This window comes from Neltuma alba, unplaced genomic scaffold (assembly GCF_004799145.2).
Source record: "Neltuma alba isolate B1F8T4 unplaced genomic scaffold, ASM479914v2 tig00011267_pilon, whole genome shotgun sequence".
In the NCBI taxonomy this organism is placed as follows: Eukaryota; Viridiplantae; Streptophyta; class Magnoliopsida; order Fabales; family Fabaceae; genus Neltuma; species Neltuma alba.
The window spans coordinates 20,097-46,474 of NW_021635978.1; the positions used below are offsets into that span (position 1 = coordinate 20,097).

General features: G+C 36.0%; 4 protein-coding genes across 5 annotated transcripts; 2 read left to right on the top strand and 2 right to left on the bottom strand.

Annotated features, from left to right (window-relative positions):
- Positions 1–904: 904 nt before the first annotated feature.
- Positions 905–6,658, bottom strand: LOC114763222 (carbon catabolite repressor protein 4 homolog 2). Of its 2 annotated transcripts, XR_003742325.1 has the most exons (13): positions 5,983–6,658; positions 4,104–4,848; positions 3,501–3,587; positions 3,337–3,420; positions 3,175–3,261; positions 3,002–3,088; positions 2,707–2,760; positions 2,545–2,636; positions 2,326–2,440; positions 2,055–2,199; positions 1,813–1,970; positions 1,520–1,609; positions 905–1,127 (listed from the first exon to the last, which is right to left on the bottom strand). XR_003742325.1 is itself a non-coding variant. In XM_028952839.1 (12 exons), exons 1-11 carry the CDS (start codon positions 6,138–6,140, stop codon positions 1,822–1,824), a joined length of 1,803 nt encoding a protein of 600 aa, XP_028808672.1. In that variant the 5' UTR covers positions 6,141–6,658; the 3' UTR covers positions 905–1,609; positions 1,813–1,821. The 2 variants fall into 2 exon arrangements, 1 of the variants encoding a protein (XP_028808672.1); XM_028952839.1 differs by having other exon boundaries at positions 905–1,609.
- Positions 6,659–11,535: 4,877 nt separating this feature from the next.
- LOC114763208 (60S ribosomal protein L21-1) lies at positions 11,536–13,002 on the bottom strand. The gene is made up of 2 exons (XM_028952822.1): positions 12,719–13,002; positions 11,536–11,970 (listed from the first exon to the last, which is right to left on the bottom strand). The coding sequence occupies exons 1-2, from the start codon at positions 12,953–12,955 to the stop codon at positions 11,713–11,715; spliced, it is 495 nt and encodes a 164-aa protein (XP_028808655.1). The 5' UTR covers positions 12,956–13,002; the 3' UTR covers positions 11,536–11,712.
- Positions 13,003–15,207: 2,205 nt separating this feature from the next.
- Positions 15,208–15,792, top strand: LOC114763250 (dirigent protein 22-like). The gene has a single exon (XM_028952872.1). It carries the CDS (start codon positions 15,208–15,210, stop codon positions 15,790–15,792), a length of 585 nt encoding a protein of 194 aa, XP_028808705.1.
- Positions 15,793–18,900: 3,108 nt separating this feature from the next.
- Positions 18,901–24,948, top strand: LOC114763248 (uncharacterized). Its single transcript, XM_028952871.1, has 8 exons — positions 18,901–19,441; positions 21,850–21,928; positions 22,561–22,717; positions 22,811–22,861; positions 23,268–23,319; positions 23,400–23,458; positions 23,655–23,700; positions 24,482–24,948. The coding sequence occupies exons 1-8, from the start codon at positions 18,940–18,942 to the stop codon at positions 24,622–24,624; spliced, it is 1,089 nt and encodes a 362-aa protein (XP_028808704.1). The 5' UTR covers positions 18,901–18,939; the 3' UTR covers positions 24,625–24,948.
- Positions 24,949–26,378: the final 1,430 nt, after the last annotated feature.

Sequence of the window (26,378 nt, forward strand, 5' to 3'; positions counted from 1 at the left end):
CAATATAAATATACATGGGAGTACATATCTAAGGTTCTTTATAGGATGACCAAAAACAATCCTCTTTTTTTCTGAAGGTTGACTTTTGTTTCAGAGGATAAAGCCAGTTCAGTAAAACTTCACAGCCCATCAGAATTGCTAGCTATGGGGAATGCAAAGATACGCATAAATTTTTCTTAAAAATCAAAATTCTGCCAGCAAACATTTTTATATCATTGAATTGACTCATTCTAATCATGATATAAAGTTAGTTAACTTTATAATTAGATATTTTTGTTATTTCAATAATTTTAAATGTTTAAACTCATTTTAAACCAGGAACATTTGTCATTATTTACTTGTATGCAGATCAGTATATAACGTATTACTTCCGGTCCTTAATACAAAACTTTACTTAATTTTTATTTTAATCTTAAATATTTCAGTCCTTAATATAAGACTTTGTTTAATTTTTATTTTAATCTTAAATATAAAACCTCATTCACTTTATTTATCATATTAATTTTTTTTTCAAATTAGTCCTAATAATAATAATTCTAATCAATACACTTGATTGGTAAAAATATTTTTAGAAAGATAACATCTATTTATCACAAATAACTAACTTAATTTCTTTTTTTAATCAATTTCTTTTCTTAATCTCCTCAAATTAGTCAATTAACTCTTATAATTAGGACCGGAAGTAATATTTTGAAAAAACGGTTTCTTGCGAAAGATACCTGAATATAAGATGTATTTAAAAAAAAAAAGCTACAAAACCCAGAAAATTGTCATGGTCAAATCTTCCTTTTTCTATCAACTGGTGTATTATATTTCAAACTAAATCATTTTAAAATCCACCTTGGGTGACTATGAATTTGTACCTAGTGTAAAAGGAAAAAATTAAAAACAAACGAAACATCCCAAAAGAAAAATGGGATTAGCATTGCGCATTATGCGCGAAATGGAAGCTGATAGTGTCACTACAATACACAGCTCAAATGTTCATTCGCTGCCCAGAATGGCATTCTAAAAATTGCAGAGCCGAAGAATCAAGTAGTTGACTTGTGCCCTTTTTTATGGTGCAAAATCCATCATTCAACATTAAGCATCTTCCATCCCTATACAATGCTACATATGGTCGCTAGCTACAACACAGATCACAAAGCCCAAGTTAGGCAGCCCTTCCCATACCGGAGGGACGCTTCGTTATGAATATCACGTCAGGTTTCTGCTGACATTTGGCAACTAAGCATAACCTAGGTTTCGAATATTATTTCATCACTATAGAAGGGATTTGAACTCTGCTCAGCGGCCATTAGATTATCTCCAGGAATTTGGACAAAAGGGTCAATGGACCAATGGCTAGAATAAATTGGGCCACTGAACATCTATAAAGACAAATCCCTCTTTAGAGGGAAAGGAGGATTGGGGAGGAGGCAGCAAGGAGAAAATTCAACAAGGTGTATACAAACTTTCCTATGCGACAAGGGCGGCATATTACAAGGCAGATCATTGCTAGGATCCCACATGAAGATACCTGAAAAGACGAAGGGGTGATCTACCATTCTTACAGCAGCTTATCAGCCAAATGCTTATTTCAGCCTTTCTTTGTGTGTATAGATTTCAACTGCAAACATTGAGAAACATAATTATTGTCAAAATAACTCAGGCATCCACAAACACAGATACAAACTCGAACATGTTAAAAAGGCAGAGTGAACCAAAGAGGCTAAGAGACACAAGTAAATTTTGCACACCAACACTGAATTGATAGCAAATTAATCAACCATCAGAATGATGGCAAAGAGGCAAGGGGAAGAAAGTTCCTACCTTCAAGTGTTAACGCCTAGATCTATTCTTGCAGCAGCGAAATTCAGCTAACAGAGCTATATGATCAGATGACCATTCAGGAGAGGGAAGTGCTGTGTCTTTCCTCAAACTCTCCTCATCCAATAGCTCCAATAGTGACTCCACCACCAATGAATCCGCTGAACCAAAAAATCATTACTTCGTCAAACAGTAACCCGCATGTCTATATCAGGCGAATAACACAGCATTATAAAATAGCTCACCTGTGTAAAATATGTAATCCAGAGTGCCAATAAAATCCCTGGTGACATTTGTGAACAAGGGCTCATTTGTTGCACTATCCACTCTCCTTCTGTGCTGCTCAAATCCGAGACCTACTGTTCTTCCAAAGGATGAGTATGCGCTAACCTGAAATTGATGGTTATCCATAAGCCCGAAAAACTAAAGTGAAAAAAAAAAAAAAAGAAAAGAAAATGATAAACAGAAGCAATTAAGGGAAAACACAACTAGAATGCAATCCGAGGAATATATTACCAGCGGCAATTGATGAACCAGCTTGTTGTGTGGCCGCAGTATATTGAGTGGATCAACGGCTAAATCTGGATGTGTTTGATCTACCTTCCCAAATGCAAGAAGTGAATGCGGAGCACTGCAACAAAGTTTATTATCACTTTCAGCCACAATCTAGTGATTCAGCCATAAGAACTAAACAGGATTAAAATAAGCTGCAATCAAAAAACATAACATAGTTACCTTCCAGGAACTGAATTAAAATCTCCACAAACCAACATCGGAATGTCTGCACTTGCAGCAATTTTCTCCAACCCTTTTAATAATGTGTGCACCTATAAAGTTGGGAGTCATAACTCCTGTGTGCAAAATGAAAACTGCTCACGAGCAAACTAGATGGCTCACCTGCCAGAGTTTAACATCTTTTAAATCTTGGGGCACATTTACATGTGTATTTGCCTAAGTCAAGTTAAAAAAAAAAAAAAAGGTCAATGAGAAATACCACCGAAAAAGTTTATATAAGCTCAATCTACTAGCAAAAGAAAAAAGGGCTGAGTGCTCATTGATGGAAAAATCAAATGTCTTAGAACCTTCATTAAAGAATAGACAATGAAAACCATCCACAATCTACCACATATGAATGCATGAACAGAATGTTGCCATAGGGTCACAAATAAATAATAGCAACATAAAAGCTTACCACGCAAAGAAGCTGTCTTTTTCCAGCATTGTCAACTAGCTGATTGTTAACTTTTGCTTCTAAAACCACAATTAGTGCAACATTGTCCTAAAACAAAAAGAATAAGAATCAGCTAGACAAATATTTATGCCTGGGAGCAAAAGGTACATGTAATCTTTGAAGCAATAAACCACCTTAACCAGCCGATTTAACGCTGCTTTTTTCTGCCCAGTTGGAATCATAGCATCAGTCAAAGACTGCGCAGCCTTGTTAAATTCAACCTGAAAGCAAGCAGAAATCATATTAATTTACATGCAAAATGAAGAGCATTACCATCACACAAAATACTTCCCAACCTCATATTTCTTCACGTGTGAAAATCTGTCTCTACGGAAAAATGTTGCACAACCATCAACTATGTTGGTGTTGCTGCCAAATAACTATAAACAAAAAAATTAACAGATTAACATCAAATCGAATTTTAAAATTACAACAAAAAGAAAGAAAACATTTGAACAACCTCATCAGTTTTTCTCTTGTATAGACCATAATAACCATGTTTGTCCAGTTCAGGAGCAAAAAAATCATCATAATGATCACTTTGTACCTGGGAGGAAAATTGACAGTCAGCTGGAAGAAAAGGTCTTAACAGAGCAATCATATGCTTCTTAGGGCTTTAATTTTGTGAGTGAGGAGCATAAAATTGTAACTCAAGATTGCTGGGTTACATCTGACTCAAATTATTCCACATGACATGAGATACAAATGCGAGTAAATTTTTTTTTTTTTAAAAGGGCAATGAGCCCACTAAATCACTTTCAATGGAAATTAAGTTCATGTAGCACGCAACACATACAAAAATCTCGATCACACAGGTCTAAAATGTTGTTACGAAAAAAAAAAAATTACAAATGCCATCAGGGCACTCCACCCCTTGGAAACTGATCTACGACCATAATTTCAAATTTCTCACAAAATGATTCATCTTTAAAACAGATGTTGACACTATCATATTGCTACTTCATTTAATGACTCTGTAACAATGAAGATTAAAAAATTAGATAAATTTAAATAAGTTTATTAAACATCAAACTCAACCAGAAACCAAAGCACGTTTATATACCTCTTGAAGACAAATAATATCTGCCCGGTAACCAACTATTTCTCTTAACAAATTTTGCCTGCGGTATGGCCAAGAAAGGGCCCATGGAGGACAGTAACTATATAAATCATTTGAAGCATATGCATCAGACAAAATGTTGTAAGATAGAACAGTAAATGTTCCTGAAGATGTTATGCGTGCATCTGCATCTATATGTGCCATCCCATCAACAGGAATCAAACGGCGTGGAATAGGAGAGGGAGCAGGAATAACACGAGAAGTTAGTATAGTATTAATGTGCCCTACAGGAACTTTTGCCTCTGCGTCAACTACAACACACTCAAATTTAAGGACATGACCAATATCATCAGCTGTAGGGGTGTACGTTTTAGATCGTCCGACTTCGATCCAAGTCTCACCACCACTTCGTTGTGTAACAGCAGCTGGATACAGAGGAGCTGACACATTCGCCAAGCTAGTGCTTGAAGCAGAGCTAGATAAGCTGTTATTAACTGCCCCAGAGGCAGAGCTATTATAACGTCCAAATAGTTCCTCCTCTTCAGTTCCATTTTCATTGGCTGCATTCGCAGCACGATCATGTAGAAGACGATGATGCTGCCATGCATCTGAAAAGCACTTTGGTGTGCAATGATAACTTTTGGTAACAGGTATTTTGGCCTTAACGCAGCCAAGGCACTGCAGCGTGGCCTGCTCAGATGGATGTATACTACAGACAGCAACCTTTTTATCACTTTGTACACAATACCTTTAAAAATAAAAGCCAAATGATAAACCATCAGCCAAAACTTTTACTGTTAAGGAAATAAGGGAAAACAACATATGCAGGACAATGTACTCTATATCATGACAGACTAATACTTATTCGACGCCACATGAAGAGCATATTCATCCATAAATCTTGCAATAGCTACAATAATCCCCAGAGGCTAGGACGGGCAAAACATAATTTTCTGGCCATACAAATCCACAATAATATTTAATAGGAAAGAAATCACACATCAGCATTCAAAACTTACGCAAAGAAATTATTGATGCCATATGATTTATTGACAATATAAGAAATTTGACCTCTAATATATGTGAGATGGTGTGGAAAACTGTAAATTAGTACTGCCGCAGAGAACTGTAAATTAAAATCTGTGTAATGCTTCAGTACTAGTAGTCAACAGCTAAAGAGGCAATATTTCACCAATCATCGCAAATTAAATTGACTGGACCTATGAAACAATTGCCCAAAAAAATATTAACGGACAAGTCAACAAATTAAGCAACGGAGGCTTACTTGCTCACATACTATGGTCTTATAAAATATCAAATTCTCAATTACACAGAACAGTCAAAAGAAATTCCCTCAATAATGAAACGCAGTAGATTAGGCAGTCAAATTTCCCATTATTTAAGCCAATTCAACAGTTTCACATGACCTTTCATCCTATGCTTGGAATTTGGGCCTCGAAAGACTGACATAAATTGATAACCACGTACGATACTATAGCAGGCAACCCAGAGGTAAAACTAAGTCGTTTTCAAACTATGAAAATACAATATATAAACTTCAAATAGATTAAAGAAAAGCAGATAGAGAAGAACCACAAGCCATAAACCTGACAAGAAAATCCTCAGGAACTTAAATCCCACGGAGGTATTCAATTGAAGAATTTACATAATCGTCCAAGAATCAAAATAAATTCTACACCGCACATTGAAGCTCACAAATCTGTTAAGCGCCATGACGAACAACAAGAAGATGCCATCTCTTGCAAACATACGATAACTGTCCTGAGTCGTCCAACGGTTAAAAAGAGAAGGGTGGGGTAGTAACCCCACGGCAAAGCAAGCCAAAAAAAAAAAAAAAGAAATGAAAGAACTGAATGCTTACCATCTATACCGCAAGAAGTGGCCATCTAAGGGGGCCGCCTCAGGGACATCGTCGTTGGTAACAAGCTTGTCTGGTCGCTGTATGAGCACGTATGGCGTGAGCTCACAGCCTACAATGGGTATATCAGAGGGGAGGTGTACGCGAAGCACGGTCAGCATTATTTCTTTTATTCCTTGCAATCGTCACGGAACCGCAACCGGAAACGAAGACCAACGACTCTGTGAGCTTCCGAAATACCACAAGTGCAGAGGCGGATGCCAGGCGAATCCGCCATTTACTTGAACCGAATACCCGCCAGCCTTAATGGACCAAAAACAAACCCAAAGAAATCATAGCCCTAATCAAAGCCACCAATGGATCTTCAAAGCGAGACGAAAGTTATCGCGCACCGAGTAATTGAAGTGGAATTAATCAATCAACAGAGTGGGAAGGATCGAATTACAAAGTAGAGAAAGAAAAGGAAAATCGATGCTTAGGGTTTTACAGACGAAGTAGCAGTAATCGGCAATGGTTCATAGCTGCTCGGGAGGCGAAGAGAGAGAGAGAGACGAGAAGGCCCTTTATATGATACATGCGACTATGTGATTTGTTTTCAATTTCCCTCTCTCCCTGACCTTTTGTGTGCGCTTCTTTGCGCTCTGCCCTTTTTCAGTTTTGGGTTCGGTTCCCTCTTTTTCCCTCTTCCTTCTCTCTTCTTGGAGGATTAGATGGATTTTTTCACAATTATTAGATTTTTCTTTCGATCGACAAATTTTTTCGAGTGAAATATCACCAGATAATTGTGTGTGTGTGTGTGTGTGTGTGTGTCTGTGTGTCTGAGACTATTAGTGTAGTACAACGGCTTTTCTTTTCCTCCTAAAATGCCGCAGTGAACAGCCACAAGGGGAAAAAAAAAACCAAGCCTAATAAAGAAAGTTTTTAAGTGATTAAATTTATATATTTTTAATTTACTGTACCTTTATAAAATCTTATATTTTTATATATTTAATGTACTGTTTTCAATGGCATGAGGTTGCGAGGATAAGTAAATATCTGTATTTTTAACACTAATATTTTTAAATCCAATCAAATACGTTTTTTTAACCTCGTTTAAGACAAATGCATAAATATGCTGCTTCCAGTCCTTAATATAAGACCTCATTTGACTTTTTTCTTTTATTCTAAATATAAGACCTCAATCCATTTTGTCTCTCATATTTATCTATTTTTTAGTGCTAACCAATACATTTGATTAGTAAAAATATATTAGGAGAGGAGAGACAACACATATTTATTACAAATAACTAGTTTAACTACTTTTTTTTAATCTACTTGAATTATTCAACTAATTCTTATATTAAAAATGGGAGGTAATATAAAATTAAGGACTTGGTATTCTTCACGACAAAAATGAAGACGGGGGTGGAACGGAGGAAGAATTTTCATTCCCAGCTTTTTTTTTTTAACAGCTCATCGCAGCTTGCAAGAATTTTTTTTTTAAAAAATAGGAGTATTGGATGAAAAAGTGATTTTGTAACTCTTTAAATAAAATTAATTATGTTCTCAACTTCTCATGTCACATACACAGTTTTGGTTGTTGCTGGTAAAAAAAAAAAAAATACGCATGTTAAAATCAACTCGCCAATATAAAATAATTTAAATTATAGGAAAATCTAATGCTTTAGTCATTTAACTTTTAATTCAATCATAACCCAGCCTCTCAACTATAACTCAGTGCTACTTAATTCTTAAATTTTTAATTCAATTAAGACTCAGTCTCTAATGTTTACTCCGTTCGACTTAAGGATTGAGTTTTAATTAAATTAAAAATTAAAGAACTAGGATATATCAAGTCATAGTTGAGACATGGTTGAGTTAATAATTGAAGGACCAAAAGGTTATTTTTTCCAAAATTCTATCAAACAAATAATTTGCTCATAAAATATAACAAGCTGCATTAAAGTATATTTTTCAAGTTGGGATATTTTTAAAATGAATGTTTTGTTTTTGCAAACTTTTGTTTTTACAAACTAAGAAATTTATATAAAAGACTGTGTGAGGAATTACAGTACTAAAAGTGCAATCATGTGTCATTACAAGGAAATCCTACGTATTAGAAGAAAGTTAATGTTATTTTAGAAAGCAGGACATGGATGTGACTTTTCAATTGAAAATATATGCTTGAAGAGGCACTTTTTTTTTTTTGATCTGAAAAGAGGCACTTCAAAGTACCATTGCCTCCTCAACGTTACTTTATTCACGCACGCACAGTGTCTATGTTGTTCAGTACAAGTCAAATTATTACTATATAAATATCATTTTTATCTAGGTTAATATAATTTTTTTTATCCTTTCATTTTGTCTTGATTTTGATTTTGATTTTTTAAGTGACAAAATAATACAAATTTTTATTGAATTATATAGATTGATATTTTAAATAAAAAAATTTAAAGGACCAAAACCTATAATTTAAAATTTGAGGGGTCAATACCAAAATAAAGATAAATTTGAGATACCAAAAAAATATATTAACCTTGTTATTTTGTCTTGAATTTTGAAAATGCAAACGTAATGAAGGTTTTTAATTGTATCTGGAAGAAAAATTATTTCTCAACCTGATTTGCAGCGAAAGATTGAAACAAGGGGTGCTTGGATGACTCGAATGCAAGTTTAAAATTACTTTTAAAATTTTAGTTTCGTTTCTTAAACACTCTCATAATGACAATAAATTGCCACAAAAACACTGCACAGGGTTTTTATTCTTTATCTTTTTTTTACTTTTACTCTTCGGACAACCATGGCCACCAATCATTTATACTTGCAAATAATTTTATTGACTAATTTTTCATCTCTGCTTCCCCTGACTTTTTTTTTTTTGAGCAAACTGCTTCCCCTGACTTTATCTACTGAGTAATCAAAGTAGAATCATGCATGTGTCATGGAGGGTCAGTATTAAATGATTAGCAGGGATAATATGCTTATTTCAGCACATTTGAGTTGGCACTGCGTGCCCATAAACGATAAAAATAAAAAATTTACCGTAATAGCTCTAATCAACGTTATTTATTCATCTCATTTAAATCCAGGATAGTTCAAAGAGTTGCAGCTAGCTAGAAATGCAAAAGGAAATACAACCAACATATAGGAAAATCTGGGAAAACTCCAAATATTCAAAACAGCCAGTCGTGGTAGTGCCATTAAAACGATATGGGCGTAGCATTATCTGCTCCAGCATCTCTATAAATGCTTCTCAACCATCAACCCCACCATCACAACCCCATTCGTCCTTATAAGAAAAAACTACAGAAAGAGATTTCTCACATGCCCTTCAGTCACTGCTAGCCAGCCTGAGAACTGAGATGGCCAAGCTTTCTTTCCCCTGTTCATTCCTTCTTTTCCTTCTTGTCTCGGGTAAGTTCTGAGTTGTATATCATCTCTGCAGCGAATAGCGTGTCCGGAGTTGGTGTTAGCATTTTCGTAACTAAATGAAAGACTTCCTATTAAACAAAAGTTTGTCTGCCTGGTCAAAATTCCACCTGCTTTTCTCTCTGTTTGGTTCTTTTTTCCCCTGTTTCTGATGATTCGATTGGAGATTTGTGCAGCTGTGTTGATGGAGGGTGGAGCCAAAGCCAGAACGTTCTGTTCAGTGGAGCTAGATCCCAACCAATGTGATGTTCTTGCTTGTCAAGAAGAGTGCATGAACTCGCACGGGGGGTGGGGAGGATGCGCTCACTTTGGATTGCAGATATTTCATTGTGTTTGCACCTATATCTGCCCTTAAAGGCACTTGAAGTCAAGCGTCCGCATTGCTTTAATTGGGCTGTACCTCTTGGTTTGCTAAATAATTTGAATAATCCTTCACCATTCTCTGTACTGTGTTGCCTTTTCATGGGATATTATTAAACCAATTGGCAGTGCAGGTTGTTTAGACCAGCCTGTCACGTGTGCTTTCTGGCTTTTCCATTGAGGTTCCTTCGCCTCCTCCTCGCTTAAGAAGTTAGAGAAAAACAAAACGAAAATGGCAGAAGCTGCATCCAAAGGTTGAGAAAGGAAAATTGAGCGATGCTAAATGAAGAGTATTGCAGACACCGTCGTTGACCGTAAGAAGGTTAGAAAAACCAAACAAGATAGAGTGCGTTCAATACTGGGCATCCAGATGAACACATTTACCATGTTGATGCTGAACCGAAACTAGCTAATGCACTAAATGAAATCTAACCCATTTCATGTTCATTTGAATATATTCTACAAAGAAAGGATAAAAAGGAAGTCATCGTTTCAGCCTACTCTTCATTTGTTATTTTTCTGGGAACCCCGTTGCCACCTGTAAACTGTTCGAGATTCAGCAGTGCTTTGAGTTTGAAACAGGGGAAAGCAGGGGCGTACGAGAAGGAATTAGGAAGCCAGGGTCTAGTAGTGAAGAACTGAAGATCTATTACCGAAAGGGGGGGGGGGGGGGAGGAAAAAAGAAGAAGAATATTGAGGACTACATAAAACTTTTTGCCATGAGACTTGGTTGTTCAATGACGTCACTTTTTCGACGAGAACTTCAACCTTTCGTCTCAACAAATCTTGAACAAGGGAAGCAAATAATTCCTCTAACCTGCAGTGCCCCGTTCACAAATTATAACTCGGCTCATCAAATTAATGGGTCAACAGACGAGCACATCAAACTCGATCCTTCTCAACGATAATGCAAGTTCAACCGCCTCCCCCAGATCAAGACACACCAAAGTTGCATTTTAATTTAAACGAGTGAATTCATTTGGAAGTCAACAATTTGTGACTTGTAAATCTTAAAAAAATAAAATTTGAAATTTAAAAATATTAAGAACTTGTTTTTTTTTTTTTTGGTAATATAAGAACTTGTTTGATACAAGATGAGAATGGTGGCAATCAACAACAATGAGGGGGCAAAAACTGGCCTTTTCAAAAGGCCATTTTTCCATTTAACAAACATTAAAAACACTTTCTTCTTGTTTCCTTTCTTTGAAATTACTTTTAATGAAGAAATGAGGGGCTCAACTTCCACTTTGCACAGGGTGGTGACAATTTCCAATTTCCAATTTCCACATGTTAATGCTCACGTCCCTTTTCCGATATTGAAAACAACGGACAGGAACGGCGTTAACAGTCTGACATTTTGATAACTGAGATACGCGCAATGTGCTTACAGAACTGGAGCCAAATGCTCCGACTTCGAGATAATCCAATAACTGGAAGCATGAACAAAGATCTTGATCATTGAACGGCCTCGTCTGAAAATGAAATGTAGCAAGGTCTCTGGACAAAGTATCACTAGCGTATTGATAAGATTACTTCAACACTGAAACATCTGAATTAAGCAGCTCATGCACTTGGCATTATCCGAGCAGCGTCAACCCAATACAAAGATATTGATGCTGAGTCCAAACACCAACAGGGGATCACCGTAAGCAGGTTCGGCCTTTTAGAAGTTGGAGCCTAATAGTAACTTCGAAAGAAGATCAATAGCGTCCAAAGAGCTTGACAAACAGTAGTTTCCAACTTAAACAAAACCAAGCGCAAAAATAAATTATGATTTGTGCTTCAGGGTATCCAAAAAAGGGTTGAAAAACACATACTTTGTATTCAGAAATCAATGAGACAAAATTTAGGAGTCTACTTGTGCAGAGAGTTAATTATACGGCTCTTCCAATGAAAACATGTAAGGGTTCAAATCCAAACGAAGCTACTTGGTTCAACAAAGAAGAAAAACAACTAAATTCAGAACTAGTAACCGCCTTTAAGATCATTGACGACATCATATGGAATGGGTGTTACAGTCTCCAGTGTGGCACCTTCCACCATGAAACCTGGCTTAGGGCCCTCAGGCTGCCTCTTAGTGCTGATGACCTCTCCCTTGGCCTTTGCCTCTGCCTTCAACTGATCATTCTTAATTTTCCTCAGACGGAACTCCTCTGTGCACCTTGATGGCTGCACATGCTCAACGCGAACATGGATTCTCTTTCTGATAATCCTGTTGCCAACCTAGAACACAGATGCATCCACGGAACTTAGGAAATTTGTAGAAGATAAAACAGTCAACAGATCACTTAGCCAAGAGAAAGCCGGGATATCTACACTAAATAAGTCCCTTAAAAGAGTCCATGCTTGGAAACAATCGAAATGGATGTCATTGGCAACAACAAAAACATTCAGATTGGCCATACGACCACCATCGCAATGGCGACAAGAGAGAAATTTAGAGGAAAACTGGAAGATGAAAAGTTTTATCAGATCGGTAACTAACGAACAGCAAAAAGAAGTTGCTATATATGCCACCAGCCGTGTAAAATTATTAACGAAAGCGAGCCCAAAATTAATCCTAAGACGACTCAGATTTTATTGGCCAAGAATATTTCCCTAGCATATTTCACCAAACCGAAATGGTATCAATTTAGCTCAAAAGTTAAAACAAGAAGTATTAAATTAAACCAACGAAAAATTTAGCATTCAATACCTACAGCATGTCCAGAAAACATCAAGATGCCAACGTTAGATCGCATAAACTACCCACATTGACTGGAACGCAGCCAAGAGTACCCATAAAAACCTCAGTAATATATCGCACAAAATGGATAAAGTCATCATCAAGGATAGGAGAAAAAGTAGCTTATAACAAATAAATACTGCCTCCGGAGGAAGAATTGAACAAAAAAGAAAGGAACAAACGAAAACTATAACAGCGTACAAAGTCGAAGAGAACATCGCGCAACTATTATACGGAGGTACATACCTGTTTGTTGACCTCGACGCCGATAGCGCGCTTGGTGACGTTCCAGACACGGCCAGTACGACCATGGTAGAACTTATGAGGCATACCTTTCTGGACAGCACCATTGACCTTGATGTCAACGTAGTCACCGATCTTGTAGGTGCGAAGGTAAGTGGTGAGGGCGATGGTACCCTTCTTCCTGAATGGCCGAGAGAAAGAGTCTCGAGTACGAGATCTCAACCCATGACCGGCCGGCATCTTGAGCGACTAGGGTTTTTCTCTCAGAGCAGAGAACGAAGGGAGATTGATAACTAGGGTTTCCCATTTTCACTCTCATCTTTAATAAATAAGAACTGGGCTTCTTCTTGGGCCTGTTCCGCCAAGCAAAAGCTATACTATCTCATTTCCCGGGGGGGGGGAATAGCGTATACTGATCCAAAATTTATTTAAATGTAACTTGGGCCCATACGTAACCCAAAGTATGATCCAATGGAGTGCCTCATATTCGGGTCGAGGTGAAAAGGGTTAGGGAGGAATAGCTTTACTGCCTTCTGATGGATATTTGACACTTCAATGTACGGTAATAGTTGGAGTAAATACAAAGAATCCTAAATATTTTACGGTTGAGAATTATGACATTTTTCTCGATGGGCTATTAATTGGGTTTGGTGACCTTCCCCCACGTCCTGACTTCGGAGTTCTGACTACTAATGCCCACTTCCATCCTGCTCCACTTATTGATGACATATTTCCCGCTAATATATTTTTATATTTTCCTCAGCTGTAAAAAACCAAGAATAATTTATATATTAGTATATCCTTATTTTTCTTATAATCAACTAATAGATACCATGACAAGAGGCATCACTAAATGATAATAGAAGCAGGTAATAGCCGGTCCAGGTTTAAACAGATGTAAGTTCTTGTTATAAAACATTTTTAAAAAAAATAGATCATTCTTATTATAAATCACTTGATATAATAGTAATTAAATTTTATAATATTATTTCTTCGATCAGTCGGAGGAGTTCCTCGGGAATGCCGGTGAGGCCAATTTGCCATGCCTTCCCTCTGCAAATTCCTGACATAATATTTTCTTATAATACTTCTATTTAATATAAGAGTTTGTTTGATTTTTATTTTAATTCTAAATATAAAATTTTAATCTATTTTGTCTCTAATATTTATTTATTTTTTTAAAGTAGTCATGATAATAATAATAGTTACAGCCAATATGTTTAAATAGCAAAGATATTTTAAAAAAGATAACTTTTTATTACAAACAACTAACATAACTAATTTTCTTAATCTACTCAAATTATTCAACTAACTCATATATATTAAGAACTGGAAGTAGTGCTATTTCTATTTAAAGTGATTAGCTGTGAGAGAAAATATAGTACAAATATAAACAGATGAACAAATTATTATACTCCCTCCGTTCCTTATTATAAGAGACATTTGATGCTTATGGTATGTTCCTATATATAAGAGATATTTAAAAGCTGTCTCTATTTTTTTGTGTTGATTTCCTATTTTACCCATATTTATTGTCTCCAACTCATACTCTTTCTCCTTCCCACTTTTCTTTCTTTTAATAATTTACTATTGTTCTCTCTCATGTTTTCTCTCCTTATTAATGAGGGTATTTTTGGAAAAAAATTATACTTTTTACACATTAATTGTTCTTAACTAATTTTAACTGTTTTTTTTATCAATGTAATTTGGTTATTCGTCTCTTATAATAAGAAACGAAGAGAGTATTTTCTAGTGATTTAGTTAAATATTTTTTAATGGTTACTCATGATGTTAAATAGTCAAGAAGTAAACTTTGTTTTTCAGGCATCCTTTATTTTTAAGGGACGCGTAAAGGGGAAAAAAATATGAAAGAAAATATGGTATGCCTAAATGTCAACCTTTTAATTAATACAATATACAAAATTAATTAGAGGATAATAATAATGAAAATGTATTAAATATTTAGACAACCGCAACTAGAATCTTATGAAAAAGATTAAGGTTGTTGTTGGAAGAGACAAAAACGTTTAGCGCTCTAAGTCTTAAAAGAAAAAATCCTTGATTAAATCAAATTAAAAAAATCAAGATCCTATTTTGATTAACGTTTGAAATTACTTGTAACCATGTTTTTCATAAGTGGAGATAAAACGTCTTTTTTACATAAAAGCTGCTTCTATATGTGTGCCATTTTTAACGGGCCTAATGTAATTTAAATTTCAGTTTGTTATAAAAAGGAACGAAGGAAGTGTAGGTGTTTTATGATTATCAAAAGTTAAAAATCCATTAAAAAAAATTTTATTCTCCCAACCTAACCCGCAATGTGTCAGACATAATTAAAGGCAGCCACTAAACACGTAAACTACTCATCTGAATGTCAAGCAGGTCAATCATTCCGAAGTCATTTTTTGCCACCTTCTTATTCGTAGCCAATATATAGCCTAACTTGATTGTTTCCTTCTCGCATTGTCGCTGATTACCTCATCTCCTTCACCATGGCGAAGCTAGTCTCCAGCATCTTCATTCCCCTCGCCACTGTCTTTGCGTTCTTCTTCTCGTCCTCCCTCGCCGCGGTCGAAACGAAACGTTTCTCTAGCAACCTCTCTCCGGCGTCCTTAGGCCTCCGAGAGGAGAAGCTGAGCCATCTTCACTTCTACTTTCACGACATCCTCAGCGGCCCAAAGCCCACCGCCGTGAGAGTGGCAGAGGCTCCGGTGACCAACACTTCCTCGACGGCGTTCGGAGCAGTTGTGATGATCGATGACCTGTTGACCTTAGGACCCGATCCCGATTCGAAACCCGTGGGACGAGCCCAAGGCATTTACGCCTCGGCGTCACAAGGCGAGGCGGGCTTGTTAATGGCCATGAACTTTGCATTCACGGAAGGAAAATATAACGGGAGCACTCTAAGCGTCTTGGGTCGGAACAAGGTGTTTGACGCCGTGAGGGAGATAGCGATCATCGGAGGGAGCGGCGCTTTCCGATTCGCACGTGGTTATGCTCAGGCTAAGACTCACACGTTAGATCTCAAAACAGGGAATGCCATCGTGGAATACAGCGCCTACGTATTCCATTATTGAGCACAACCCTCAGCGATGTTTTGGTTTTGTGTTTTTGCGGGTTACACTATTTCTCTGCTCACAAGAGCGTCACCCCTTTGCTCTTTGCTCTCTTGTTCCATGTAAAACGATTTTAGTTTCCTGCACCGGTAGTTTAATGAAGTAAATTCGTCTATCGTAGATAAAAACCTCTCATTGTCTCAATTCCGAGCAAATAATGGCATTCATTTTTTAATGATAAAATAATGGCCTTCATTACATGCGTATGAACATTGATGCCCTTTTTACCTCATATATACGGGGGTTTGCTTCCTTGCATCTGATTTGTGTCAGCTTCAGGATTTCGGCACTACAAAAAAATATGCTTTTAGTGAAGGAATTTTTTATTTAGCAACGGAATTAGCGACGAGTTAGCGACGGACGGAAAAAAGTCCGTCGCTAATCCATCGCTAACCCAATTTTTTAAAAAATGAAATAAAATACCATGTGGCACCTCTACCTACCGTGCGGCTTTACCAGTTGAACTGCAATGAACCTGTTAAATTATTATGTAAAATTATATATATAATATTATTTTACACAAACAACTATATATACATATATATTATTAAAAACTAAAAATATACTATATGATAATTTTAATTATAACTATTTTAATGAAAAAATAATTTTTAAATATTTGTTTTGCTATTTTTTATAATTTTTTATTTTTAAAAAAAATATTTGTAATATAATTTTAATTTCTAACACACTAATTTTGAATTTTAAATCATAAATAATTTTTTTATAAATATTTTTTAAATTTATTTTCTAATTAATATTGATAAGATATACAATTTAATTATATATGTATTATATTACATTATATTATATTATCTACATGTGTTTTATATATTTGAAGAAAATCATTTACAGTTAGTTAAAAAATCTTGTTATTCAAAAAAATAATTACTATAATAAAATCTAATAAATTATTCTATATAAAAAATTAAATGATTTGAATAGATTATGATAAACAATATTCTCTACTTGTATATATATCCTATGTAATTTATTTTCTTAAAATTCTTTGTATATACCATTTGTTTTTGTATTGAAGACTAAAATCAATCTATATCATGGGTATTAATTATATCGTGATTAAATTTTATTATTTAATGATTGAAATTCAAAATTCACTTCAATATTAGTTTACATTCATATAAATTTATTTTTTGGTTTTGAATTTCTATCATATATTATATATTTCAATATATTTTACATATGATAAAATTATTTCTTTCTTAAATCAGCTTGTATAAGAAAGTTATTAATATTCTTATTATATTTTTAAATTATTATTAATAATCAAGAGGAATTTATTTTAACAAAATATAAACAAGTTTTCTAAGAAACTGTCTTTCTATTTTCAATATATACATAATAATGACATGAATGATGACGATATCTTCATTAACACAAACTCCACAAATATATCAATTTACTTTATAATTAAAAATATGTTTAAATCATTATATTCTTAATTGTTATTATATAAATTTTTGTAAGATTATAATTTAAAATAACAAAATTTAAAATTAGTGAAAGATTAATGATGGATTGTGATGGAATAGAATTAGCGACAGAATTAACGACAAAAACTTATGCGACAAACAATTTAGCAATAGAATTGGCGACAGAAATTTCTAACGGAAAAAATTCCGTTGCTAAATTTTATTGACGATTTTCTGACAGATTAGCGACGGACAGAAATTCTGTCCCGAAAAATTTCGTTGCCAACCCATTGAAAAAATTAGCGACGGAATTTTCGTTGCAATTCGGTAAGAAATCAGCAACAGAATTTGTTTCCGCCACAAATTAGCGATAGAATTTTTTTCCGTCGTTAATCAGCTGTTTTTTGTAGTGCAGACGAGAGATGAATTAATACAAATAATGTGATTACTACAGCACAAAATATAATACAAAATATAAAAGTTAATAAACTAATTTGAATAGAGTAAGAAAATAAGTTAAGTCAATAATTTATAATAAATGAGTATTATATTTCTTAAAATATCTTTGATAATCAGGTGTGTTGGAAGGACTATTTTAAAAAAATAGATAAATATGATAAATGGAGTGAATTAGAGTCTTATATTTAGTATCAAAATAAAAATCAAATGAAATCTTAAATTAAGAACCAGAAATAATAGCTATTATGACTTTCTAATTTTAAATACCCTCTTTGTAACTGCTCCCAAATGACACACAAGATGCGAGTGGTTTATTAAACACGAGAAAACCTATTTGTTTGGAGGAGATTTGGCAGATTTTTTCCCCTCGTCGCCTTCAAGATTTGGCAGAAGTCTGGCATTATACTTATAATGACACGAGCCATGAGGCCTCTCCCCAAAGCGTTGTTTACTACGAACATGTCGTACTTTGGGTGCGGCGTATCTCATCTGAGCGCCCACACACACACACACACGGACCCGACAAGTGTCCAGATCAGGATTCTAAATGCAAAATTATATTAGTATAAATAAACGTCCCTGCCCGCAAAATTGCATTTACATGGATCACTTATAATCTGGTAGGACTGGTAAAGACACGTTACTTGTTACGAGAAGCCGCGCATGGTGGCAAAGTCGATTTTTTGTTCATGGACGCTTCGACAAAATCATCGTTACATATGAAGATGGTATTTCTTGGTCGGAATTGTAATGCGTGAATTTAAATCCACCCTAAATTTTACAGCAGAATAGCCAACGGCAACCATGCACATGCACCAGAACACTCGTTGCTCTGCCCTCTGGGCGACGTCACTCATGCGTCATCATTTAGGCAGATCAATTTTTTTGACCAAATTAGACAGATCAATTTCAACTTTTGAAGCGAGTGCAATAACGTGTAATAATTTGTAATTATTATTAACAAAGAGCTAATTAACGTATATTGTCCCACTAATAGACAGAGTACTTGTAAACCGTAACATTGATTTTGAGGATTTTTCTTTCTTTCTTTTCTGGATGATGACATTTACTTCCCTACTTCGAAGACGAAATTGCCCATCTTACATGTTACAGTTGTGAAATAATTCTCCGACAAAAACCCTCCCCCTTTACTACCATCTTTTTAACCTTCTCCTCAAGGGTTGGGTCGAGAAGCAATTACTCTCCGGTGTTCGCCATGGCAAAACTGATCTCCAGTTTCTTCATTCCCCTCGCCACCGTCCTCCTCTTGTTCTCATCCTCCCTCGCCGCCACCAAAACGTCGACCCGTTTCTTTCGAAGCATATCCCCGGCATCTCTGGGCCTCGGTGAGGAAAAGCTGAGCCACCTTCACTTCTACTTCCACGACATCGTGAGCGGCCCAAATCCCAGCGCCGTGAGGGTGGCGGCGGCCGGTATGACCGACAAATCGCCGACTGGATTCGGGGCAGTGGTAATGATGGACGATCCATTAACGGCGAGTCCCGAGCTCAGCTCCACGCCTGTGGGAAGAGCCCAAGGCATTTACGCGTCGGCATCGCAAGAAGAAGCGGGGTTTTTGATGGTGGTGAACTTTGCTTTTACCCAAGGGAAATATAACGGCAGCTGCTTGAGCATCTTAGGGCGGAACAAGGTGTTAACCACCGTGAGGGAGATGCCGATAGTCGGAGGGAGCGGCGCTTTCCGGTTCGCACGTGGGTATGCTCAGGCTAACACTCACACGTTTGATCCGAAAACAGGGGACGCTATAGTGGAGTACAACGTCTACGTGTTTCATTATTGATGGGGATCGCTCCTTTCTTATTCGATAAGTCAGATCACCTCAAACGTCCTTTACCCTTTTTTCCGAGGAAAACCTTTTACTTTTTTTTTTTTAATTACTGTATTTTATTTCCCATTTTCCAGTCGTTCTTGGTTTGCTTTTAGTTTTATAAATCGAAAAATTAAGGAAATGTCCTCCTTTTCTCTGTGGGGTGTATGGATAAAACTCAAATTATGATTTTAAAAGTGATTTTACGATATATGCAGAGAAATTTATCTCGATTTGTAAAAAAATATTTTGAGAAAAACACTTTTTCTGTTTCCCAAACACCCTTGAGTCATCTGATGAGTCATCTATGAATGCTTTTTGTAAGAATGATTTATATTTAACGTGTGATGCGATATAAGAATTATTTTACTCCTCCGGTCCTAATTATAAGACCCAATTGACTTATTTGAGGAGATTAAGGAAGTAAGTTAAGTTGGTTATTTATAATAAATAAGTGTTGTCATTCCTAAAATATCCTTGTTAATTAAGTATATTGGCTAAAACTATCATTATTAGAAGGATTATCTTGGAAAAAAATGCATAAATATAAGAGACAAAATAATAATTAGGACCGGATAATAAGGAGTATATATTTGAATTTTGATCCCCGGCAATCACGGGGAACGATTATTGCATGGACAGAGGAGCCCATGTGTATTGTGTGGGCCAGCACCGGCAGAAGCCCCTTCTATTGGGGTGGACTAGTACTTGGGCTCTGTTTGGGTGACACCCCAAACCATGGTTTGGGGACCCAAACCATGGTTTGGGTGATAAGTCACCCAAACACCCACTGGTTTTGGGCAAACCTTGGTTTTGGACCAAAACTATGGTTTTGGCTCCAAAACCATGGTTTTAGAAAAAGCAGAAATTTTTTGCTTTTGGAGAAAAAAGGGAGAGTGTGAGAGCTTATAGGATATGAATCTTGTTATTTTTTTTATAAACATATTTTTTTATAAACATATTTAATCTTATATTTTAAAAATATATATACATATTAATTATTTATTAATTATATTATCTTATGTATTATTAATTATGTTAATAAAAAATATATTATTAACAATTTTATTCCTTCAAATTAAAATATATCATAAAATCTATTTTTTCTGTAATTATCATATTAACTTATGTCTTTTTTTTAGTAATTTGTATATATAAAAGTGTTTCTGATAACAACTATCCACAACACTCTCACTTCTCAAAATCACTTTTTCATAACATCTATTCTTCCCATAATCTATTCTTCCAGAATCTATTCTCCAGAATCACTTTTTCAAACCACGGTTTGGTTTCATCCAAACACACCTTTGATCGCGTTTGCCAAAAGTCAAAATGAGTTCCTTGATTTTTCTCAATGATTAAATGAAGCACGTGGTTATGGAATTTGGATCATGTCAGTTTGTCAAGTAAAAGCATTAAAACTTGCGACGCTGGTGATGCAAGCCTAAACCTCTGCATCAGGACCCTTGCATAGAGTTCCAAATAAATTCACATTATCTCACTTGTACACTGAACTCAATCTCTTGTTATTTGGTCTGCGATGATTATCAAAAATCAAATCGATATCTCTCAATTTGTATAGAATTAACTTCTCGTATCAATTATCAGTGAGTTACAGAACCAGTGTTAGATTTTATACCAAATTTTGTAAATATATGAGTTGAGAGGGAGACACACACATTAAAAAGATATATACAGACAGTTGAACCTAATAATAAAGCAGGGAAGGAGCGTGAGTCTAGAGATGCATGATTTAATTTAAATTCTCTGCATTCTGGTGGAAAAAAATCCCTTGCATGCAAAAAAAAAAAAACTAATCATTGAATTAGATGCATTTAACTATTTATGTTACCCTTTCATTTTTTTGATTTTTCCCAGCCAGAAAAATACATTAGTTAGATGTGACAACTAACAAATAACATCGCTTCCACCATTGCCTCCTGGCCAGAGCCATTTCCCCCGCGCTCCGTGACCGTGAATTGCCATTGGCGTTTTTTTTTTAAAAAAAAAGATAAAAGAAATTGCCACTGGCCCAAAAAAAGGGTGAAATTGCCAGGAGGGATCCACTTAAAAGATAGATCATCTTCAAGGCCCAAAAAAAGAAAGATCGATCATCTTGGCCGTTCATCACATTTTAATCTCGGCCATTCATTCACTTATTTTGTTTTTCGTTTTATTAAATCGTCAACAATATACCGCTCTTCAACATCTTTTCCCCGACATGTTTCGGCGCGCTCTTTCTCAATCGTTTCTCATCGGCGCGCTCTTTTAATCCGTCGGCCATTTTCATCGCACGTCGGGGGGATCAGTTCTGCTGTCCGTCGGCTCTTAGCACCGTTCTCTTGCTCTGTCGGTCACTGTCATCACAGATTTGGAGGTAAGTGCATGATCACAGCCATTGTCTCATCGTTGCTCTCAAGTCTCAACGAAGCTTTTGTTTTTTTAAGTAAACCCTAAAAACCCTAAACTCTAAAACCGTCCTCCTCCGTATAACAGTTGAGATTATTGCTTCTTTTTCCTTCTCTTTTCCTGGCTTTTAAAGAGATAGAAATTAGTAATTTCACTTAATTAGTGAATGGTGAATTGGTGAACTTGATTTATGCTTGGATGATGACTATCGAGATCACGCACAGTCTGTGATAAAATGCTTGAAGACAATGAGAGCTATAATTGAATTGGTAGCTAGCCATTATAATCACAACTTTTGGTTGATATTAGTTTATGTGTCATTCAATCTCCATATTAAGCATGAAAGCGTTAAGGGATGTGGTCTTTAAGCTTTTTTTGGAATTATTACCAATAATCAAGCTATTTAAATTAGTCTATGTTACAGAAAGGTTAAGAGTATTGAATTGAGATGCCTTACTTTCTATTTAAATTTAAATGTGAGAGCAGTGCATATGTTGAATGAATTAGATCGTTTAGGAATGTCATGCTTGCTTAGAGGGTGCCGGTGCAACTTTTCCGTTCGTCTTGATTTTAACCTTGTCTCACTTGATTTGTATGTAGGCAATTCACAGGCGAAAAGGTGAGCCGGATAATGGGAACTCGAGAAGTGTATGAAGAAAAGCTAAGAACTGGCAATCTCCACCACGATCCTACCATCAACCCTGGCCTTGGCTCCCCTCGTTGCCCTCGCTGTCTCTCCCTTCTAAACCCTAACTCTGTATGTCTACTATTCTCTTTGCAAAATTCTGATGAATTTACTTGGTAAAAAAATTCCTGTCAGCTATTTATCAATGTGATCATGTGGATTCAGGAAAAATCTGAATGGACAATCACTTCTGTCTTACATGATGCCACTGCTGTGGTGAGTGAAGGATGCAAGACTTGGGTTTTCTTTTATTATTTGTCAAAATAAAGTAGAAATCTTAAATTCTGATGTTATTTTTTACTGCAAAGTGTTAGCTTAGCGTTGAGTGTATATATTTATTTTTATTAGCATAATCTTGTCTCTTTCTTTTCCCCTTCATGCAATACATTGCCATTTGTTGGAACCCCTGTTCAAATTACTGCAATATTGCAGGGTTTTTTTTTTTAATTATTATTTTATTTTAGTTTGGTTTACATGGTCTCAGTTGTGCTGCAGACTCCTGTAATTTGGGGATCGGAATAGTGCTGTGCTCCTTAGTGTGCTGTCACTCATTTATCATTGCATCTTTTCTTATTGTATATATGTTGTTGCCTTACGTCATATTGTGTTTCTTATTGATTAGGCTGGCTCGGGTATGGGTGGTATGCTGAGTGCAGTTCATGGTTTTAACACAGGTATTGCTGGTTCTGTTTTCCTCCTACTTTATTATAGACACCCTTTGTTGCTGATATTGCCTATTAACCTTTGGCTGCAGGGATCCCATACCTACAAAATCGTCTGAAGGGACCAAAGTGGCTTCCTTTCCTCGTTGGGGTATGTATGCTTTATTTAACTTTTGAGTTTCTTTTTCAAATATTGAGCTTTAGTGGCCTTGCAGTAATGCTGATGCCTAGAATGGTATTATCGTTGAATTTCTAGTCGTCTTTAGTTCTTTGTGCTCAGCACCGTACATTCATGTTTCTTGTTCACATTGTTTGGCTAACACATTTTGTTCCTTCTTTGTTTGCAGCTCCCTCCATTGCTCATATTTTCAGGTGCAAGTGCTGCATTTGGAGGTAAATGCTTGTACCCGGCTATTTATTAGGTTTAATTTCTAACATCTATTACGGGTTACAGACATAAACGTAGAAATCATGCAGAAAACAACAAATGATTTATTCTCTGATGGATCCGAAGGAATGTCACTCCACTTATGGTCTTTAATCTTTTTCCTACTGTTTGAGTTGGGGTTTCGTTTATTATCTATTTTAGGTCAGGCTTCGTTGTTTGTTTAGGTTAAATATCACTAAGAGGTTTAGCGCTGACTGTGCCTGCATTGAGTGCGGGTTTTTAGTCTTATTTCATTTGGTGGGATTTTGCTGTTAACATGTAGTGCCCGGGAATTTGCATTTTGCAGTTTCTTATTGACTGATACTTTTGGTTTAGTTTAATAGGTTGTATGAGTCCATTTTGAAATCGTCCAAATCATTCTCTTAAAATTCATCCTCTTCATCGTAAACAATCCACTTGCCCAAAAATGACCTGGCCCCATTGGGAAATCCCATTTCATTGGGCCTTTTGGTTGGCCCCAAAGGCGCCATATTATTGGAGCCCAAATTATGTGATTGCATAAATCCTTCTCTATCTATTATGGGTCAAAGATAGAACAATATCTATTTTGAATCAATGTGGCTCAGTCATATTTGAGGGATTCCTTGGTTCAGGATAAAAAAGCATGTCAACCAATAATTATCAAGTTGACTGTAATGTTGAAGAGTTATAGTTTATTGCAGTGATGTTACAATGTCGAGAGACTCATGAGTCCTGACTAATTCAGATGGTATCTGGAATTTGTAGGTTATGTGCTTCCAAAGCTTGCTCAACTCACTGTGACATCTTATTATGCTGCCTCAAGTGCCTCACATTATGGGATCTCTCTTCTCACCCGACATATTGAAGATAACTACAATTCTCGTAATCAGAAAGAGCGGACAAGATAATTATTAAGAGGGCACATAGGAGAAAGATATATTATCCTTCACTATTTTGTTTATATTTTAAACAATGTCCATGGGTTGGTAGGACTGTTCAAATTTTAAAGACTGTTCATTCTTCACCTCATCACCCTTCATGTGAATATTATCTTTATTTGGTATATCTTGTAGTGCCCCATCCATTTGGTTTAGATGGGAAAAATTTGATCTTATAATGGGTAATGTTTTCTGAAAGAGGCTGATAAATAAAGCAGAGAAAGATCACGTGAACAGCTTGTAATGGTTATTTCACTGATAAGGTTGAATTGCAGAACGAATCTTCTTAAGGAACTCATAGTTGGCCAGGTTGTAGAAAGCTCGAATACCGACCCATACGTGGGACATTGACATGGTAACACGGCAAATTTGATTTGAAGTGTTGTATCATGTGTTATTGGGCTGTTCAATATGTGTTGGACACTTGTCGTCTTGTTTTTGAAGTCCTTTGAGCTGCTTGTTTGTCAGAAATTAAATAACTCCCTTTCTTTGCATAGCAGGTTTCTAAATTTTTTTTGAACTAGTGGGGGTAGATTTGTTCGTGTTGCCATTTGTACCCGCTACCCCACCCTCGAAATTCTGTTTAGGTGCCATTTTTTGGGGCAATAGTTATTACAGAATTTATGGGGCATAATGTTTTGATGCAGAGCAAGACTTGCCAATGCAGCTCCTGTATTCACAATATTGCTCCACTGTGTAGGTGGTGCTATTTTTTTTAAAAAAAAAAACAACAAAAGGGGAAATTTTTTTGCAGGCCATCTGATGGTTGACCGGCTGTTAATCAATTGCCTAAAGAGTCTGATTGTGTTTTCTAGCAGGTCTAATGGTAATTAGGCATACATTGTTGTTAAAACGAACGTTGTAAAAGAAGCATCATTCTTTGCAGCAAATAGCTCCCATTCTTGTTGCTTTTCTGAGGCCTCTACTGATTGATGCTGAAAGGCTGGCAAGGAAGTAAGCATTGTGAAGTCCAAATTTGCATAGATGGCCAATTACCTTGGGACTTGTGCAAAGGCATAAATCGATTTCTGTAGGTGGTTATCACATCAGATTAAATATGAGCCTCTGCTGAATGCAAAGGCAAAGTGAACTTACATTGACCTGGTGGTCCTATATGAACATAAGGATCTATTAATGAGCAGCTCAACACTGAAGACTTGTTGCAGGGATGCTTGTTGGTAGTTGATTATGTTTAATATTTTTGAGTAGTCATCTAAAAGCAAAGATGGTTTGACTTGGTCCAGACCAACCTGTTGTGAAAGATACATAGTTTGGCGTTTATAGCAACGTTATTAATCAACGGCTGCTCCCAATGGCTTATAAAAATGGAAGGGATCTTGCTTGTGTTCTAAAATGTGCCGTCTGTTCAGGTTAGCTAGAGGCTGCTGTATAAACTGTCAACCTCGTTCAGAAACTATATAAAGAGGTGGGCCGATGTTTCTTAAATTCCACTGTTCTTTCCTCTCTTCGCTTTGGAAGTAAAGAGCAAGTGGTCCTAGTCATAAATGTATGTACTCTCCTGCGTCTTACGCTGCGGACTCTTTCTGCTTTTCTTCCCCCACGCGCTTTTTTATGTTGCATTTACTTGTGGGGTCTATAGTTTGGTTGACATTAACAGTGTGACAGAATTGTGGGATTTATCATTATTTGTCACTTGGTTTGCTTTTATTTACCTCTCTTGTTTCAAGGGAAAATTTAAATTGTAATAATTTCCTCCGACAAAA